The sequence below is a fragment of the Magnolia sinica genome, chromosome 17 (genome assembly GCF_029962835.1).
Source record: "Magnolia sinica isolate HGM2019 chromosome 17, MsV1, whole genome shotgun sequence".
NCBI classification, from domain to species: domain Eukaryota; kingdom Viridiplantae; phylum Streptophyta; class Magnoliopsida; order Magnoliales; family Magnoliaceae; genus Magnolia; species Magnolia sinica.
The window spans coordinates 49,405,150-49,424,620 of NC_080589.1; the positions used below are offsets into that span (position 1 = coordinate 49,405,150).

Consider the following 19,471-nt stretch of genomic DNA (forward strand, 5'->3'; position numbering starts at 1 on the left):
TCCTATTAAGGCTTTCAGAGGCAATTGGCGCTATGGATTGCATGGTATATAACACGGCACTGAGATGGTAGTGTGGTGATGTTGCAAAGTTGTGTCAGCCCACACAGTTTTCGTCTTGTACTCCACAGAATATAGAAATTGAGATAATAGGGGCAAATTTGACAAATTGCTAATTTTTAAACATTTTTTGTCTGTGTTTACCAAACAAGTTTTTATGAAAAAGGTGCTTATTTTCAGATGCCAGTACTTTTTCAGATAAATTATCAAACAGATTTTCCAGTACTTATGGACACTAAAATTCAGCACTTTAAGTTTTCAGGTCTTAAATTAATTGTCAGACTTTATTTTTCAGTTTACCAAACGGCACCATAGTCATGGTGATTTAATTTTTGGTTATGTTACGCGTATATGTAAAGTAAGAGCCCCAAGTATTAGAAAAGAAAAGACAACTAGTCGCAAGTAGCTGGGACAAGGCTATGATGATTATATGCGATCACACACAATGGGAAGGTTAATAATAATCACAAATGATGAAGAACTTTAAATCCTTTGAATCCGTAAATTGGTACCTTAGGTGGGTACCAGATTGTGCTGTCTATTGACCCATGCAAAGACATCATTCTGCCACGAAATCTCAACGGAATTTCACAATTCTTGTTTTTGGTGATTGGTAATGATCAATTGCACCTAATCCATGTGTCTCCATTAAAAAATGCATAAAAAACAATATAGAAAAACGAACCCAGACAAGTTCCTGACATTTTCTGTTTTGCATGAAATACTTCCAAAAACTTGTAAAAAATCTAGGATCGTTAGGCGGCTGTTACGGCGGTTATTGTTCATTTTTTCCATTGGCTGTCATGACCCCGTAATGTGTTACTGTTGCCACCATTACCTTTGCGGCACACCATGCTTGCTAGCATTTTGGGATAGACACTTCCCCACTCCCGACATGAATATGTTCTGTTTTGTACTTGCTAGCATTTTGGAATAGATGCTTCCCTGCTCCGGACTTGAATATGTTTCTGCTGCTGCTTGCAACTATAGGCCTTGGGTTACATAAATGATGTGCCTTTTATTTTTCTTGGTAAGAATGATCCATGGAAACAAAATTTTCCCGTATTCAATTGTCTATGGCATTTGGAACTTCAGTGGATTATATTGAATTTGGATTGCTCTAGAGGTAGAACCAACATGTTTCTTACATGGACTCTTCACCGCTTGAGGCAAACCTATTTTACATTTCTAATTGAATATGATATTTGTATCTTAGAAAAAAAAAACAATCTCATATGTATCCCGTCCTCTTGAAAATTGATCGTTTAAGATGACAGAGACTCATCCACTGAGGCGTTCTTTGATACTTACATTGATGAGTTATTTATCAACTTGGAATTTGATCATCGATATGCATTTGGTATACAGTATACTCATTAATACTAATTGCGAGATTAATCAATGATGACATTTGGTTTAACTTAGGATATGGTCCTCAATAGGGTGAAATGGCAGACAGGATTTGTGCAACCGTTCTCCAATTATTGGGATAAGGCGTGGATGATAATGATGATGATGAATCATAGCAATATATATATATATATATATATATATATATATATATATATATATATATATATATATATATATATATATATATATAATCTCTCTCTTTCTCTCTGTTTTTTTTTTTTTTTTTCAGTCGAGAGGGAGCATCAATGGCAGAACATTTATTAATGTATCTAGGTTCTTACCAAATGAGAAAAGTATAACCATGCGCTCCTGTTACCTTATTTTCCTCTATGCTCAATCAGGGTTCTTTATCAGGCTTCTCCTTCCATGGGGGAGATGGGACTACAGTTATTGTAAAGTTGCCTATTAAGCTCAAGACAATTTGATTAGTTTGTAATCCTAATTTCGCCCATTGTTTTTATGGTGAGACTATTGTGCTAGAAAGACACCGTGTTGGGATTTAGGCTTCTTGATTTGGGGGCATAAAGTTTCTAATCTCATTTGGTTCAGTTTCAAAAGTGTCATTTATGCAATTTAATGTTCATCAAGATTAGTTGTGCTGCTTCTCTATAGGCATTTGGCCTACTTCTCTCTTATACAAGCAATTGTGGGCTTACTAAAAAATTGGTGTGAGGTTTTTCCTAATATAAGACTTGTTTTGTTAAGGTTGTTGGATCAATAGATCAAACGGGAGTGCTTGATGCTGTCAAGACTGAGAGGGACTCTGGCCCTCTTTCTGATTCCAGAAATGGTGTCGGTCCTTTCGATTCAGATAAACCCAAGGCAAAACGCAAATTGTATGTGGGATCTCAAGCCCTAGGGTATCGCCGGGACCACATGGAGGTTAGGCCGTGCAATTTTGTTTTTTTAACATATCAAGAAGTACTGAAAAGTTCATGAGTTTACATGTGTTTATATTGTTGTATTTCTGGATTTGTTGTTTAGGTGCTTTCACCAATGAAGGATGGAGTTGTCGTGGATTGGGATATTGTTGATAATATATGGGACCATGCTTTCAGGTAAGTAGCAAATATGCATGGTTCTGCAATTTTTTGATCCTTCCTGTCCTTTTGGTCATTCTACAAGCTGTTGGAATAATGATACTTTTCTAGAAAACCATGGGATGCACCCTTGCAGCTATGCTACATGGGCTTGTGCCATTATAGGGATTGAATGATTCATTGAGTCTTCACTTGGATGCTTATAATATAATATTGATTTTGCTTATTGCGTGTCGGCAAACTAATGATCTCCATAGGTAGGTTTCCCTGGCATAATTCTTTATCACATGTTACCAATGTCTCGAGGTAAAATGGACGAAACTCGAGGAATGGGAACTTGTTTCTTCTTAGAAGTTCACCTACGAATCCAACAAGCATATTGGACTGTTGAAAGCATTGCTGAAGTTTGGGACGTTTCCCTCCAAACTTCTGTAATATTGAAATCAGTGGGATATCGGCCCGGCCGAAATCCTATACGATTCAATGTCGCGTATGGGTATCGGCCACATATTGGATTGTATTGGACAAATATTTTTAGCCAAAACATTATGGAAGATAATCCTAGAATTTATCCTTTTTTGTGTTTTGAGCATGTGAATGGTGCATGAGACCATTCTTTGGTAAGAATGTTGTTTGTTGGGTTGACTTATTGTAAGCTGTGATGTTGAGTCTTTTGGCTATAGTTTTTTGATGTATAAAATAAATTGACGTGAGATGCAACCAAAATAAAATAAAATAACGAGGACAACATGCAAGGTGTGAGAAAGCTTTCCTGGTGACGAGAAGGCTTTAGACCTCCATTGACAAGGCAATCGGGAGATAGACACACTCTACAAGAATGGTCTAGAGTCCCAGCACAACGACGATCACATTGGAGAGAGGTGCGAGAGACAGTTTACCTAAATGCGACGACAAGGGGAGTGGAGGTATGAAAAGGAAGAGGGGAAGCTAAAATGAGGTCGATGAGATAATGAGTGAGGTAGGGGGAGAGAATGTTGATTTAGGGAGAGAAGCCGATTTTTTTGGGGGGGGGGGGGGGGGGGGGTTGAACAGGGAGCAAGAGAAGGGTAGGAGATCTGTTATTGAAAGGGAAAGGAAGTAGGGGCATAGAAAGGAAAACAGGTGTTGGACGAGGGGGGGCATAGAGGGATGACGAGGAATGGGAATAGGAAGAGGAAGAGGAAGGGACATAAGGAAGCAAGGAAGGGAATGGACCTTGATGGGGAGATGAGTGAGCTAGCTAAACAAAAAAGATGGGAGTGGTTTTGGGCCCTTATTGGAGCTCTCCACCCTATATGGAAAACTTCCTGGAGGGGTGGACGAAGACCCGCTTCTAAAGGGCATTCGACAGACCTAGCATAGTGAAGGAGTGGCCATTCCTCTCCAGAAAGGCTCTTTAAAGATTTGAGGTTTTGCTTTCGTACGATTGGAGAATCTAGAGGGCTTGTAGGTGGTGGCAGCCATGAAGGGGAGGAGCTTCGTGGGTTGAAAAATCTTAGTTTGGAGAGCTTGTTTTGGCCCGGAGTTGATAAGTCGAGTTGTAGTAGAAAATGACAAAGGCAAAGGGCCCAAGACTTCAAAAGGGAAAAGGGAGGACAAAAGGGAAGAGGGTGGGTAGAAAGGGGGTGGTCAGGCAAGGAAGGGGGTAGCAATATGTCATATAGGGATGTGGTAGTGAATCAGGAAGGAGGGTGGAGACTTCTGACGAAGTAAATCAGGTGCAGGAGGAGAGCCGAAGGAGAAGCTTAGATGGTCCTGCAGGGATGGTCTGGTGGTGTCTCGTGCCTAGAACTCACTGTAATGGAGTCTGCTAGCGAAGGTGAAGCTTGGAGTGTACATTGATGAGGCGAAAGATTGGTTATGTTATTGCTGCGAAGTGGAATAAGTGGCCTCCATCATTAAGCCCCTTTCGGAGATGGAGATGTGGATCTCCATTAGTCTAAAGGTCTAGCTCAACAGGATCTTTATTGCTGGAGCTCTTTTCAACGAAGGGCTTGTGGAGTGGGTTTGGAGGTCGGTCAACAGATCGCTTCTTAGATGGGAGGAGATTTGGGTCCAGTTTTGTTATCTCCCTCTAGAGTGGTGGTTCTCGGAGGTGTTAGAAGAGATGTTTGTGCTTAGATGAGGTGCATGTCATCGATCTTGCAACCAAAAGGTGGGAGGAGGTCAAGACAACTTGCATTTGCGCGAGTGAGAAGAACGCGATCTTGATGTCGGAGAGGATTCTCATCACAGTCAGGGAGGAATTGGTGTCGATGAGGGTGGTGGTGGGGGAGTTATTGTGGGGAGTTGGGAGTCTCTTTAGGAGTAGGAAGGGGATGGGCAATGTCGTGGTTGTTGAAGAAGATGGAGTATGATGTTTAAGGTTCGAAATACCACCGACACCAGGGAGGATACGTGGTGAGGATGGGTTGATGGAGGAACGTAGGCACGAGTGGCAGAGGTGACACGTGGTGAGTTAGGTGGTCTCGTTGTAGAGGCGACAAGAGTGCGATTTGAGGCCTCGCCTCGTCACTGTGATGCCGGGGTTTAGGCTTGGCTGAAGTCATGCATGTGGGGGCTTTTTGTTGTGGTATCATAAGAGAGTGGTTCGAGGTCTTGCTACGCCACTGCATTGTTAGGATTAGAAGGAAGATTAGGCAAAGGAATGAGGGGTGTCTGTTCTTGCATGGCGGTAAGAGTTGTTCAATGAAAGGCTCTTAAGGGAGGCGTTGGAGATGGAATCGATCCAAGTTGATATAAGAAGCATCTTTGAGATGGTCTGCCACAACCAGCCATAAGGTCCTAACATTAGCATGGAGGGTGCGGTGGATGAGGCAGTGGGCAATGATTTGGATAAGCAATGGATCATGGACGTGATGAAGTTAGTAGGAAGGAAGAATGGTGTCTTTTTCGGTGATTGCGAAGGAGATTGTGGCGCTGCTCCAATGGGCTTCAGAGTGCGACAATTAGATGCGTCAAAAGGTTATAGGGAGCTGGTAAACCTTACCTTTGAGGTTAACAACTACAAGTCAAGTAGTGTCTTAGGAGGAAGGGAAGAGGGGAAGATTGGTGCCCTAGTGAGGTTCTTAAAATGGAACGTTAGAGAGTTGGGCTCTTGGAAGAGATTGTAGATCAGAGATGTCTGCCGAAGGTCGAAAGCTCAACTGATCACCTTTCAGAAGACCAAGCTTTAGGACATCGACCGATCTCTTTTAGACTCGTTGTGTGGAGTTAATCAAAAGAGTGGGTTTCTCTTGATGTAGTGGGGGTCTTGCTACGCCACTGCATTGTTAGGATAGAAGGGCTTGAGGGACGGCCGAAGCTGGGAAGGCTCTTTTGCAGTTGATGCCTGAAGCAGAAGCGACAACATCAAAGATCTGGAATTAGGAGGAAGTAGGTGGTCTTCACTCAGAAGGAAGATTAGGAAAAGGAAGGAGGGGTGTCTGTTCTTGCATGGCGGGAAGAGTCATTCAATGAAAGGCTCTTAAGGGAGGCGTTAGAAGTCATTCAATGAAAGGCTCTTAACGGATGAAGAAAGGATTTTGATGACTAAACTATCTCTTGAATATGTGAATCGCTTAAAGGAAGAGGAAATCAAATGGAAGCAAAGGTCAAGAGCAATTTCGTTCAAGGAGGGAGATGAAAACACTAAATTCTTCCATAGCATAACAAGTACCTGAGACGAAAACAACAAAATCAGCTCTTTAGAATTGGGAGGCAAGAAAGTGGGAGGGAAAGACAAACTATGCGGGGCAGTGGTGCGGTTCTGCAAGGACCTCTAAAGAAGCGAAGGGTGGAGGAGACTAAGGTTGGACAACCCAAACTTCAACCACCTTTCTAGTGCTGAAATTGAATTTCTTGAAAAACCCTTCTTTGAGGAAGAGGTCATTGACTCTATAGGTTCGGGACCTGATGGCTTCCCAATGGCCTTCTATTAGGTCTTTTGGGACTCGGTGAAAAGAGACATGATGAGCTTCAATAAGGAATTCTATAGAAGGGGCCGCCTCTCAGCAGAGCTAGGGGCCTCTTTTATTGCCGTCATTTCGAAGTTGGCGGGTGCGGAAAGATTGAAGGATTTTAGATTGATTAGCCTTGTTTTGGGGGGGGGGGGGGGGGGGGTTTAAAAGGGTCTTTCCTAGCGAGAGTTGTCTCAGAAAGCCAGAGTGCTTTGATTAAAAGAAGGCAGCTTATGGACATCACCCACAAATGCATGGATTCTCGTCACAAGGATGGAGCCAAATGAAATTGAACCTAGGAAAGGCTTAAGATCATGTCGACTAGGATTTTTTGGACTCCATTACGGGTCAGTTGGGCCGCGATTTAAAGTGGAGAGGTTGGATGCGGGAATGGATGCAATCAGCTTCCTTTTTCTGTGTTGGTGAATGGCTCCCCCAATGGTTTCTTCAAAAGCTCATAAGGCCTCCGTCGAGGGGACCTGATCTCCCCGTTCCTATTCCTGATGGTGGTTGAGGTGCTAGACAAGATGCTGAAAAAATGGTAGGAAGTTAATCTCATTTGTGGCTTCAACATGGAGAAAGCAAGTCCCCTGATATCTCAGTTCACTGATGATACTTTGCTACTTTGCGAAGTAGATTCTAACACCGTCGACACTTTAAAGAAGATTATCATATGCTTCGAGATCATATCGACTCTGAAAGATAACATTTCCAAGAGTGAGATGTTAGGGATCCAAATGCACAAGGTGGAGGTGGAAAGGATGACGACTATCTTTGGGTGCAAGGCAAGTTCATTCCCCTCAACCTATCTTTCTCTCCCCCTATGCATAGGTAAACCGGCGACAGCGAAGCACTCATGGGATATTGGTGGATGAAAAATCAGTCAATTGCCTATTCATTTCATTGCTCCTATGCTCAAATAATGTGGAGGACAATGATGGGAATATTCAATGTCTTGTGGGTGATATCAGAATCAGTCAGGAAGCTTTTCTTCGCTTGGCATGGTGTTGGCCCAAGGAAGGATAGAAGGGTGTGTTGTAGATTGGCATTATTAGCATTTTTTGGGTTTGGGCCTAAGAGGGTGTGACTGATTTAAAGGTTGATTATCGGAATTCAAGCATCTCGGCAATTGAAGTGTTTGACAAGGCAAGGAATGGGCCTCTTTATGTAAAGTAGTCGATTATTTATGAATTGTGATCTTTCTTCCTTTTTGAGGATTTAATTTTCTTTTATGCCCTTTGTATTTTGCTACATCTTGGCGCTGTTCTTTTCAATGAATTTCCATTGCCTTTCAAAAGAGAGAAAAAATCGATATGATATATTAATATTACTAATATGCTGATCTATTCATGATTATAAAGTAAAACACCAAATATAAAAACAATAATCAATAAACAAATAAAAAATTCAAAAAATTGCCCAAGAATAATATAGACATGATTAAAATCCAGCACATGGATAGTAGATGCATGTTCAGAAAATATAGATCTACCTAATCTATTATTCCCCTAAGCTAATTTTGGAAAGAAATAAATAAAATCTGAAAATTTCCTTAAAAAAGGCCGAAAATGGCCCAAAAACATACGTATAATTGAAATCCAGCACATTGGTGGTATATCCGTGTTCAGGAAACATAGATCTACCTATATCTATCATTCCCCTAAACTAATTTTGGAAAGCAAAATTAAAAATATTTCAGAAAATGTCCCAAAAAGGACGAAAATGGCCTAAAAATATGCACATAATCAAATCCAGCAATGGATGGTAGATCTATGTTCATAAAACACAGATTTGTCTGGATCTATTATTCCACTAAACTTTGAAATTTTTTTTATATCTCAGAAGCTGCTCCAACATGGCAAAAAACTGCCCAAAAATACAAAAGAAGTTCCAAACAACTGATTTAAGCAATCCATGTGTAGATCTATAGCAGTTAACATTGTCTTCATTCATCGTTATAGAAGTTATTTAATTTTAAAAGCTAAGATTTTTTTTAACCAACTGATTTAAGCAATGCATGTGTAGATCTATAGTAGTTAACATTGTCTTTATTCATCATTACAAAAATTATTTAAATTTAAAAAGTAAGGGTCTGTTTTTACTTAATGCGGAATCTCGAAAGCGCTCGATGTTTAGTGGTGTTTGTTAACGCGGAACAACGAAAGCGTTTTGCCATTTTATGCTGAAATTTTTCAGCGACCAGGGTCTAGCTTGACGGTGAATCCAGAATGCGCTCCACGATTTAAAAAAAAAATAAAAAAAAATCCAAAATTGGCCTGTGCGACAAATTTTTTCTCCTTTATGTAATACACAACCCAACATTTAACGTATAACACTTCTCTGGGCCCACCATGATTTGTGTTAGATCCTCACCGTCCATCAACTTTTCGTTCTAAAGCATGATCCCAAAAAAAAAGATGCACATCCAAAGCTCAAGTCGACCACACCACAGAAAGTAGCAGGACTGGAATGACTATCGTTAAAACCTTTTTGAGGTCCACCGTGAAGCTTATTTGCCATCAAACCTATTCATAAGATCAGCCAGACCTGGATGAAGGAAAAACACAAAACTCAGCTTGATCAGAGCCTTATGTGGCCCTAAGAAGTTTTCAATGGTAGGCACCCAATTCCCACAGTTTCTTGTAGTGTGGTCAACTTAAGCTTTAGATCTACCTTGTTTTTTGTCTTAAATTCTAAAATAATATGGAAAAATGAATAGACGATATGGATAAAACATATATATCGTGGAAGGCCCCACAAAGCCCTGCACTGTCAGTCTCTAGCTAGATCTTGTTGGGGTAGTACGCAATCCCCTCTCAGGTTTTTGTGCAAAAGCTTTTGTAGGAAGTTTATGCGCTAGAAACCTAAGTGGCACCCGCCGTTATGTTTGTGATAAATCTAACCTGTGCATCCATGTTTTGAGATCATTTTAGGACTTGAGACCAAAAATAGCAGGATACAAGACTCAAGTGGCCCGCACTAAAGGAAAAGGTGGGTAGGAAAATTCCTACTGTTGAAACCTCCCTGGGGTCGATAGGGATGTTTATGTGACATCAATTCCATTCATAATGTCATTCCTAATGAGATGAACTCAAATAACAAATATTAGCCTGATTCAAAACTTTTGTGGCCTCATGAATATTTCAATTATAGACGTCCAAACCTCATTTTTTGGCCCATTTGAGTATTAGATCTGGCTCATTTTTGGCCCCATGTCCTATAATGATATCACAAAACGGATGGACGGGGTGGATTTCACACAAACATCACGATGGGCCCCACCTAGATTTCCAGCACTGGACTTCCTAGGAAAGGCTTTCCCATGAAATCCACCTCTCTATCCGGGGACGTGGTTTGGCTAGTGACGCTGCCACTAGCTAGGTGGCTAGTGGTTGGTGCTCTGTGGGCCCCACCATGATGTATGTGTTTCGTCTACGCTGTCCATCCATTTTCCATATCATTTTATAGATTGATACCAAAAATGAGGCATATATAAATCTCAGGTGGACCACACCACTGGAAAACAATAGTGATTAAGTGCCCACCATTAAAAACCTCTTAGTGCCCACTGTAATGTTTATTTGACATCAAACCTGTTGATTAGGTCACACAGACTTGGATTAAAGGGAAAAACAAATATCAACTTGATCCAAAACTTTTGTGGGCCCTAGTAAGTTTTTAATGGTGGACGATCAATCAACACTGTTTCCTATGGTGTGATCCACTTGAGAATTGGATATACCTCATTTTTGGGATCATACCATAAAATGATCTGCAAACATGGATGGACGGAGCGGATGAAATGAATACATCATGGTGGAGCGCACAAAACACCGGCTAGTAGCCATTGGCTAGTGGCAGGCTCACTAGCTAATTTGCCTTCCCGATCTAGGGGAGCGGATTAGGTGCGACCCCGGATCTACCAAGGTGGGTGGGACCCTTGACTGTGGAGCCCACTGTGATGTATGTGACTACATCCACACCGTTCATCCATATTGAAAGCTCATTTTAGGGCATGATCCAAAAAATAAAGCAGCTCCAAATCCTAGATGGACCATAGTATCGGAAACAGTGGTGATTGACCATTTAAAAATTCTTGTGGGCCACAAAAGTTTTGGATCCAGATGATATTTGTGTCGTCTCTTCATCTAGCTGTTTGTGACCTTATCAATAGGTTGGATGACAAATAAATATTTTAGTGAAATCCATGAAGTTTTTAATGGTAGGGATTCAATCATGATTGTTTCATATGGGTAAATGTGTCAAATTAATATATTTCAAACATTTCAGACATTAGTTAACAAATCAGTTCTAGATTCACTACTAGTTTTCCGACTTCAGATTCAAACGTTAGATTCAGATTTCAGATTCAGACTTCGGATCACAGATTTAACAAACAGGCTCTAAGATTGAAATTTTTGAGAAAAACCAACGAAAATAAAATAAATGAAAAAATTATGCAAATATCCATAAATCAAGCACAAATCAAGCATGATTTGATCTGTTTGGGGTTATCATATTGATTTGGCATGATTACAACAAGATTAAAAACAAGTAGACTTTTTACTCATTTTTTCAATTTTCCCCAGATCAGCCACGATGTGCTAGATGCTTCGATTCCGCCCCCTCTCCCTTCTTTTGATCTTCAGAACAAGCATAGAACTTGGCTTAGAAAAATTCTTAGGCAAGAAAAAAAATCAAAGGAAAAGAGGGATAAAAAAAGTGATTGCCTTGTGACATTTATACGCACATTGATCGTGACCGATGCGCTGTCCGAATGTCAGTGCCGATGAGGCCCCTATTGTCCAATATGAACCGACAAAGATTGATACAGAACTGTATTGTATATCTTATCTTGCTGATATGGATACAATTCGTCCGTATCGGCCGACACAATACCGATATTGCAAATGATGCATTTAATGATGCTTCTAAGGTTATGAATTTGTACATGGAAGGTAGTTCGTGCCCGTGTGCAGCTTCCAATCACATACACACAGACACATATAGGCATGTATGTTCATATGTATGTATGTACTTTCTGTCTTTTTTAATGCAGTCTTCTAGCTATAACGAGGTTTTATGCTTGCTCAGCTTAAAATTTCATCTATAATTTTTTTTTTTTTTTTTGTGCTAATAACAAACAACATTATTGTGCTCTTATCTTTTTCAGAGAGCGCTTGTTAATTGATCCTACAGAACATCCTATGCTTCTTGCTGAACCATCTTCCAATACCCCACAGCAAAGAGAAAGGTGATCTGCTACCCTACCATACTTTTCTCAGATAGTTGGTATAAATCTTGACCTTCAGTGAATCTTTTTATGTGAATTGTAACTTACCGAGTTTACACATCCAAAAGTGGTTAGTTCCATACGGTCATGAGAAAAAAAGCTATCATGAATTATGACAGACAACCTCAAAGTTCTATGAAGTGATTTCCCACCATGCATGTGACAAATGTGGATTGGTCTGGTCTGACGGCCACTGTGTGATGAATCAGGACCATAGCAAGAAAATTACTGTGATTTGACAGTTTTATCAATCCAATCCTTGTGTGTTGGTTTCTGAATGTCTTCAATTGTCCATTTTAACTCAAGTTTGCAATGATCGCTTTCCATTGATCTGATGGCTTCTATAATATCATCATCTTGATTTTTGGTCTAAGTCCTATTGACATGATTGCCCATCAGGTCAACATTCTTGGGCACCATAAGGAAGTACTACATGTATGGTTACGATATTTTGTTGAGCACCTCATTGAACTTTGGGAAGAAAGCAGATTAAAGTATCACTCTTCTTTTAGGTCTATTTATGAACTGCATACTGTTTTGCCAACTCCTGAATTATATAATTGTGTGAACAAAGAAGTCCTGAATAGTTATATTGGACAGAAAGAAGTACGGTTGAGATATAACATGTTATGTGACGCATTAATTTTTATCGCCTTTGGCCTGGAATGATGTGCCCACCAGTTGCACCTTTACTGGAGCTGTTGACTTGGATGGCTTTTCTATGGGTTGACCACATAAATTTGCTGGAGCTATATGATTTTTAAGTTGCCTGTCAAATAGAAGTTTGTTTGATATCCTAAATTGTCTTTACTTTCCCAACTTATAATAGCTATTTTTATGGGTACTCCTGCACAAAGCATGCCTTTGATCTATTATCTTCTAATGCAACTAGTAGGGAACTGTGTGATGCATAGGCGCACATGCGGAAAGATATTTAATTCATTCAGAAAGTTTATGCAAGATCCAAGTGGTTCAACAAGTGTCCCCCTTTATGTGTCATGGCCTAGAATTGGGATGATGTGATGTAGCTACTGTTATATGAAAGAGGACTGCTGGTGGTATTTGCTAATGTCAGATGAAGGGCGCATTTTTTTATTTTTTATTTTCTTTTGTTAGCTTGTTAGTACACAACACTGTCAGTTCACACTTCATTGTTAGGCACCCCCACTAGGGATCGATGCCAAGACCTCAGCGTTGAAACGAGGTATCTTTCACTCAGCCTACCACTTGAGCTATGGATCAGGGTGTGATGAAGGGAGCATTTCATGTGCATACTAAAACATCGCATGAATAGGATCTGGGGCCATTAATAAGTAGAACCCAGTCTTAAGATGCACTGGCTCAAAAATTAGGGATGCCCATTCATTGGGTTGTGACCTGTCTCATGTGTATCATGTTGGCATGCATGCCCATATAGGTAGAATGGTTTTACTTGCACAGTCCGGTGGATCACTGGAAGAATATTTTATCTATCCCAAGTAGAGGTGGGCACGAGACGACTTGATCCGGCTAACACGACTCGTCCGACTCGTTCCGATCCGACTCGACCCGAACTGAATGGGTGAGTTGGTCTGAACCGAGTAAGCTTCGCCCAATCCGAACTCAAACCGAGTCAAGTTCGAGTTACCCAGTAACTCGACCTGACTCGACCCGAAACTCAATCTGATTAGACTGGACTCAATCCGAAACCCGACTTGACCCGACTCTCTAACCCTACCCAACCTGATCCCAACCTCTCTCCCTCCCTCCCTCATCCTCCTCCTCTTCCAAGCCTGACAACCACCCACCACTAGAGGTGTACACGAACCGAGCTAGCTTGGTTAGCTTGCTTGACTTGACTCGAAAAAGCTCGATTCGGTTCGAAGCTGAGTTCGAGCCGAGTCGAGCTGATTTTTTGAGCTCGAAAATGAGTTTGAGCCGAGTTCGAGCTGGCCCCAGATCGACTCGACTCGACTCGGATCGAACCCAGCTCGAATCGAACTCGGATCGAACCAGTTTGGTGACTCGGTTACTTTGATATTGATGTTGTTCACCAGGTGTTTGATGAAATGACTCAAAGAAGTGTGGCTAGTGGCAAGGAAGGTATGTATATGAAACCAACACCCTTTTTTTCTTGATTTTTATGTTGCTTAGAAAGTGTTTGATAAAATACCTGTAAAACCATTGCTGTTGTCTCAAATACAGTGAGATTTTGAAGGTGCAGTCCAGGTGTTTGTGAAAATGCTGCAATGGCGAACTCGGCTCGATCTTGGCTCGAACTGGCTTGAGCTACTAATCGAACCGAGCCGAGCTAGCCAGTTAGGCTCGAGGACCGAGCCAAGCCGAGTTCGAGCTGAGGTCAGCTGGTGGCCAAGCCGAGTCGAGTTGAGGCCAGCTCGACTTGGTTCGACTCGATGTACACCCCTACCCACCACCATCACCCTCCTCCTCCTCGTCCTCCTCCTCTCTCTCCACTCCACTCCCTCCCTCCCCCCCTCATCCTCCTCCTCTTCCTCTTCCAAGCCCGGCAACCACCCACCCACTACCATCACCCTCCTCCTCCTCCTCCTCCTCTCTCTCCTCTCCACTCCCTCCCTCATCTCTCAATCCGACTCGGTGCCAACTCGACCCGACTCGGTACTTCTGACCGGATTGGACTCGGTCCGGATCAGTCCAGGCCAGACCGGACTTGGATTGAGTTAGGCATGCTGGACTCGGTATTGAGTCGGATCGAGTTCGGGTCAGGCCTATTTCAAAATCAGATCGAGTCGAGTCAGCCCTATCTCGGTCCGACTCGACTCGATGCCCAGCTCTAATCCCAAGCAGTTAATGACATGTATTTGTTGAAATTAGCGAAATGTTCCGAAACGGGAGAAATATGGACAAAAGGAAAGGAGGGGCTGCCATTTAGGCAGCCCATGTCTAAAAGGACTCTTTTCTTTTACTTTAGATTGCTGATCTTCACCTAGCTTCTTTTGGCATTGGCTATCAACTTGAAACCAAGAAAAGTGGAAGCATTTATTTTAGAATGCCAGTTTAAGAAAGCATTCAGATCATCACTTATTCAGTTTTCTTGCTTCTTGTTTTTTCTTTCCTTTTTTTCTTTTAAAGGCAACTCAATTTTATTAAACGAAGGCAAGCATAGCAAGGAAGGTATGCTGAGAGATCATTGATCCTGATACAACAAAAGTCAAAACCTACTATTAAAGAACTCAATGTGGTTTCTTATTGAAGAACTTATTCAGTTTTATTCTTTGTTGCAGATTCTGTTTTCAAGAAATTAAAAAATGATACAACTTGATTGTAAAAGTTCAACAAGGCTGAATACGGAAAACTCTTATGGATTCTTTGTAGTTGAGAAATCATGCAATTTATTAAAATGAGGACGGGGAATCCTGACAGAAAAAATAAAATTTCAAGAAATAAAACCAAAGGGAATAAAGAGAAGGCTATAGAGACCAACAACAATGACATCCAATCTTACCTTCCTAAACACTTCATTGGGGAAGTGCTGATTTTGGAAGCATTTCTCATTCAATTCAGCCCAAATTGGCCAAAGACCTGTAAGGATTCAGCCTCCAGAGGATGCTCTCTTTCTGAGCCGGTTTGAATCTGTGCCTACACTTGGTAGCTGGGTGTGCCAAATCGGTTACGTATCGGCCGTATCGGCCGATACGTAACGGTAACGGTGCGAACCGTTACCCGTTTCGGGGCCGTATCGGCCGATACGATTTTTTGTACCTGTATCGGCCGATACGGGCCCGTTACGGGGTGTAACGGCCGTAACGGGCCGTTACGGGCCCATAACGGTAACTTTTTTTTTTTTCATTTTTAGCTCATTTTTTGCTGTTTTTTTGAAACCTCTTGCTTCCAAACTTTTTTTCACTCCTTCTACTACTAATTTCGACCAACCTTTGCTAGGTATTTGAGATAAAAACACATTATATTACAGATTTTTTTGAATCAAAGCTCGGTGGACCATTTTTCAGAAATTCGTCAAAAATAGGTATTTATACTTTTTTTAATATGTTTTGCTGTTTTAATCATGTCATATGATGTGTTAATCATAGTAGAACATGTCAATGTACATTTTACAGATTTGGGGTGCCATTTAATAATTTTTTAATATTTTTTTCTATTTACGCATGAATTTTGGCCCCTTTTTTTTAAATTCGAAAAATCAAATTTTAATGGTTGTTTTGCTGTTTTAATCATGCCATTTGATGTGTTAATCATGGTAGAACATGTTAATGTGCATTTTACAGATTTGGGGTGCCATTTTATATTTTTTTAATATTTTTTTCTATTTACGCATTTATTTTGGCCCTTTTTTTGAAAATTCGAAAAATCATTTTTTAATGATTCTTTTGCTGTTTTAATGACGTCATATGATGTGTTAATCATAGTAGAACATGTTAATGTGCATTTTACAGATTTGGGGTGCCATTTTATATATTTTTTATATTTTTTTCTATTTACGCATTTATTTTGGCCCTTTTTTTGAAAATTCGAAAAATCATTTTTTGATGATTCTTTTGCTGTTTTAATGATGCCATATGATGTGTTAATCATAGTAGAACATGTTAATATGCATTTTACAGATTTGGGGTGCCATTTTATATTTTTTTCTATTTACGCATTTATTTCGGCCCTTTTTTTGAAAATTCGAAAAATCATTTTTTAATGATTCTTTTGCTGTTTTAATGATGTCATATGATGTGTTAATCATAGTAGAACATGTTAATGTGCATTTTACATATTTGGAGTGCCATTTTATATATTTTTTATATATTTTTTCTATTTACGCATGAATTTTTAAAATAATTGCAAACACCTAAATGTAAGATATTTTCATATTACATTCATTCTAATATATCTATCATTGATAGTAGATAGTTAGACAATTAAATATATGAATTTTGTAGTCAAATTCAGGTTATCTGGTTCATAAATTCATCAGACAGTCCAATACAACTTCTCACCAAAGAGTGGACCGTTACACCACCATAAACATGTTCCAATTTATAAATGAATGCATATTTGGAATGCTTAGAATATTCCGGATTTAATCCATATTTTTTTATATTTTTTTGGCAAAAAAATATCACCGTTACGCCCCCGTATCCGTATCGGTTTTGGAGGTCACCGTTACGTCAACCGATACCGATACGGGACACCTTGCTTGGTAGAGGTCTCCGATAGATCCCAACATTACCCGCTAACACCAGAATAAGTCCAAGAACTAACCCCGCACCGCTTTGGCAAATCTGCAATTCATAAATGGATGATCCGTTTATTTTGCCACCTTGAGACATTATGAAACATTGGGGATAATCATGTATTTTTTGCACGTTGTTCACTGTAAGGACCTTACAGCTACCAACCAACCAAGCAATGGCGATGACCCTTGGCAGGCCCTTGTAAGACCAAATATGTTCTGTTCAATCCTTAACCTCATCGAGGCTAGAAGACTTGGTTGCTGCATTAGAATGATCAAATTGAGAATCTCCCCGACTTTCCCATCTCCACCTCCAAACAACAAGTGCCCTCCCGAAACCTAATATACAAGCCATCACCAATACCTTTTTTGAAGTTCCCTACCCATCTAAAGATGCTCGTCCATGCCCTGGAAGCTTTCTATGAGGAGGATCTCTTAGTAAACTCACACCCGCTTCTTCTTTGTATTTGCTAGGTATTACTTGTCTCCAAAGGTCCTATTCTGACCTGAAGTGCCATAACCATCTACCTAACAAAGTGAGATTCATTAGGTTTTAATTTCTGATACTTGTACTGCCTTCCTTCATCGGTTTACAAATCTCCATCCATTGCAAAAGGTGGAATTTATGCTTATCTTCATCTCCTTGCGAAAGTAAATTGCACTTGATTCTTTCTAGTATGTTGAGAACTAGCAGGATACTGAAAAAGGGACATGTAGTATGTCAGCATGTTGGATATAGTTGCTTTCATCAATGTGATGTAGCCCCCAAGCAAAGATATGTACTTTTCCTTCTGGACATTTTCTCTTGATTCTCTCTACTACATTCAATTACTTGATGAGGGGTTACCTGCTTTACACCCAAACACCCCTGCAAGATTCTCCACCTCTGTGGATAATCCCATTATTTTGCTTTCAGAATATCAGTCTTAAGGCCTGACACTATAAAACAGCGAATAATTTTCTGCACGTTGTCAAGCTTTCTTTCATTAGCATCACAAAATAGGATCATATCGTCTGCAAACTGGAGATGAGATATTTGCAAAGATTCGTTTTCCACCAAAATTTAATTCTCTAGCCCAGTCTCTTTACCTCTTTTCTTCATTCAGATGAGAGCCTCCCCCACCTCTACAAAGAGGAAAGGAGACAGTGGGTCCCCCTAACGAAGTCCTTTTGGGGGCTGGAAGAGGCCTTTAGGTGAGCCATTGACCGACATTGATAATCTAGTTGAGCTGATTCACTCCTGAATCCATCTTCTTCATTTAGCGGCCCCAAACCCCAATTTATCTAACATGTAGCAAGAAATTTTCAATGCAGATGATCGTATGTTTTTCCCATATCAAGCTTGCGGATAATTCTTTCTTTCCCTTCCCTATATCTTGACTCGATGCACTCCTGGTCTATGAGGGCACCTTCAAGAATTTGTCTGCCATGGATGAATGCCCCTTGGGCTTTACAAATCAGACTGCCCAACACTTTATTGAAACTGGCGGCAAGAACTTTGGCGTGGATTTTATGTGGGCCTCTGATCAAATTAATGGGTCTAAAATCATGCAAACTCTTTGCCCCCTCCTTGGGGTAAGAACGATGAAAGAAGCCCCTAGATATACCAATAGTTTCCCTCTCATAGAACTCCAGAGGAAACTCTTTCAAGTCCTAGACTTCTTCCCAAAATGTCTGACAGAACTCAATAGGAAAACCATCCGGTGAGGCACTGTGTCCTTCCCCAAAGGTAATGCAGCCTCTTTTATTTCTTTCACTTCTATTGTTTTTCAAGGTTCTCTGCTCTTCTTTTGACATTTCACTAGATGCGAGGTTGTCAAGCTTTGACCTCTTTCCAAAATGTCTGACAGGCACTTTGTCCTTCCCCAAAGGCAATGCTCTTTTATTTCTTTCTCTTCTATTGTTTTTCAATGTTCTCGGCTCTTCTTTTGACATTTCACTAGGTGTGAGGTTGTCGAGCTTTGGCCGAATAAAAAAAAGAAGCAAGAATGTATTTAGGAGTTTATGTTTCTGCATTGTGGGGTTTGCTTTTGGTAATTAATTCTATTGTGGCTTGCTTCTTTTGATTTATAATTTTGACTGGATATCCTAATGAAGTGTCTGCCTTTTCATCTATTAGGCATTTTTGTTGGCTGTATAATTTATATTGGAGAATGTACTTATTTCTCTTCATAGTGTATCTTCTAACTTGTTCTATTGGATCCCTGACAGGACAGCAGAACTCATGTTTGAAAAATACAAAGTCCCTGCATTATTTTTAGCCAAGAATGCTGTACACTCTCTGTCCATCTCTTGATTGCAAATCTGAATTGAAGTGACACTAGTACAATTGAAAACCCTATCACGGGTTATGTTGCATTCCTCATTCTGCTTTCACCAGACCATTATATTTTTTGGTTGTCTGGGGAATTGATGGTTTTATTTTTCTTTTGCCAGGTTCTAACGTCTTTTGCATCTGGTCGTGCTACCTCTTTGGTTGTTGATAGGTGAAAGTTTTTATACTTGCTTAAAATTTCCACTGCTTTCTTCAATT

The 19,471-nt window shown here is 40.3% G+C and overlaps 1 protein-coding gene across 2 annotated transcripts in view; it reads left to right on the forward strand.

Annotated features, from left to right (window-relative positions):
- Positions 1-19,471, forward strand: part of LOC131231711 (actin-related protein 4) — a 131,106-nt gene that overhangs the window by 24,930 nt on the left and 86,705 nt on the right. For both annotated transcript variants that reach the window (XM_058228000.1, XM_058228001.1), the window contains exons 4-8: positions 2,176-2,352; positions 2,455-2,528; positions 11,622-11,702; positions 19,150-19,210; positions 19,375-19,424. In XM_058228000.1, the coding sequence (XP_058083983.1) occupies positions 2,176-2,352; positions 2,455-2,528; positions 11,622-11,702; positions 19,150-19,210; positions 19,375-19,424 (443 nt within the window). The remainder of the gene's footprint in view (positions 1-2,175; positions 2,353-2,454; positions 2,529-11,621; positions 11,703-19,149; positions 19,211-19,374; positions 19,425-19,471) is intronic.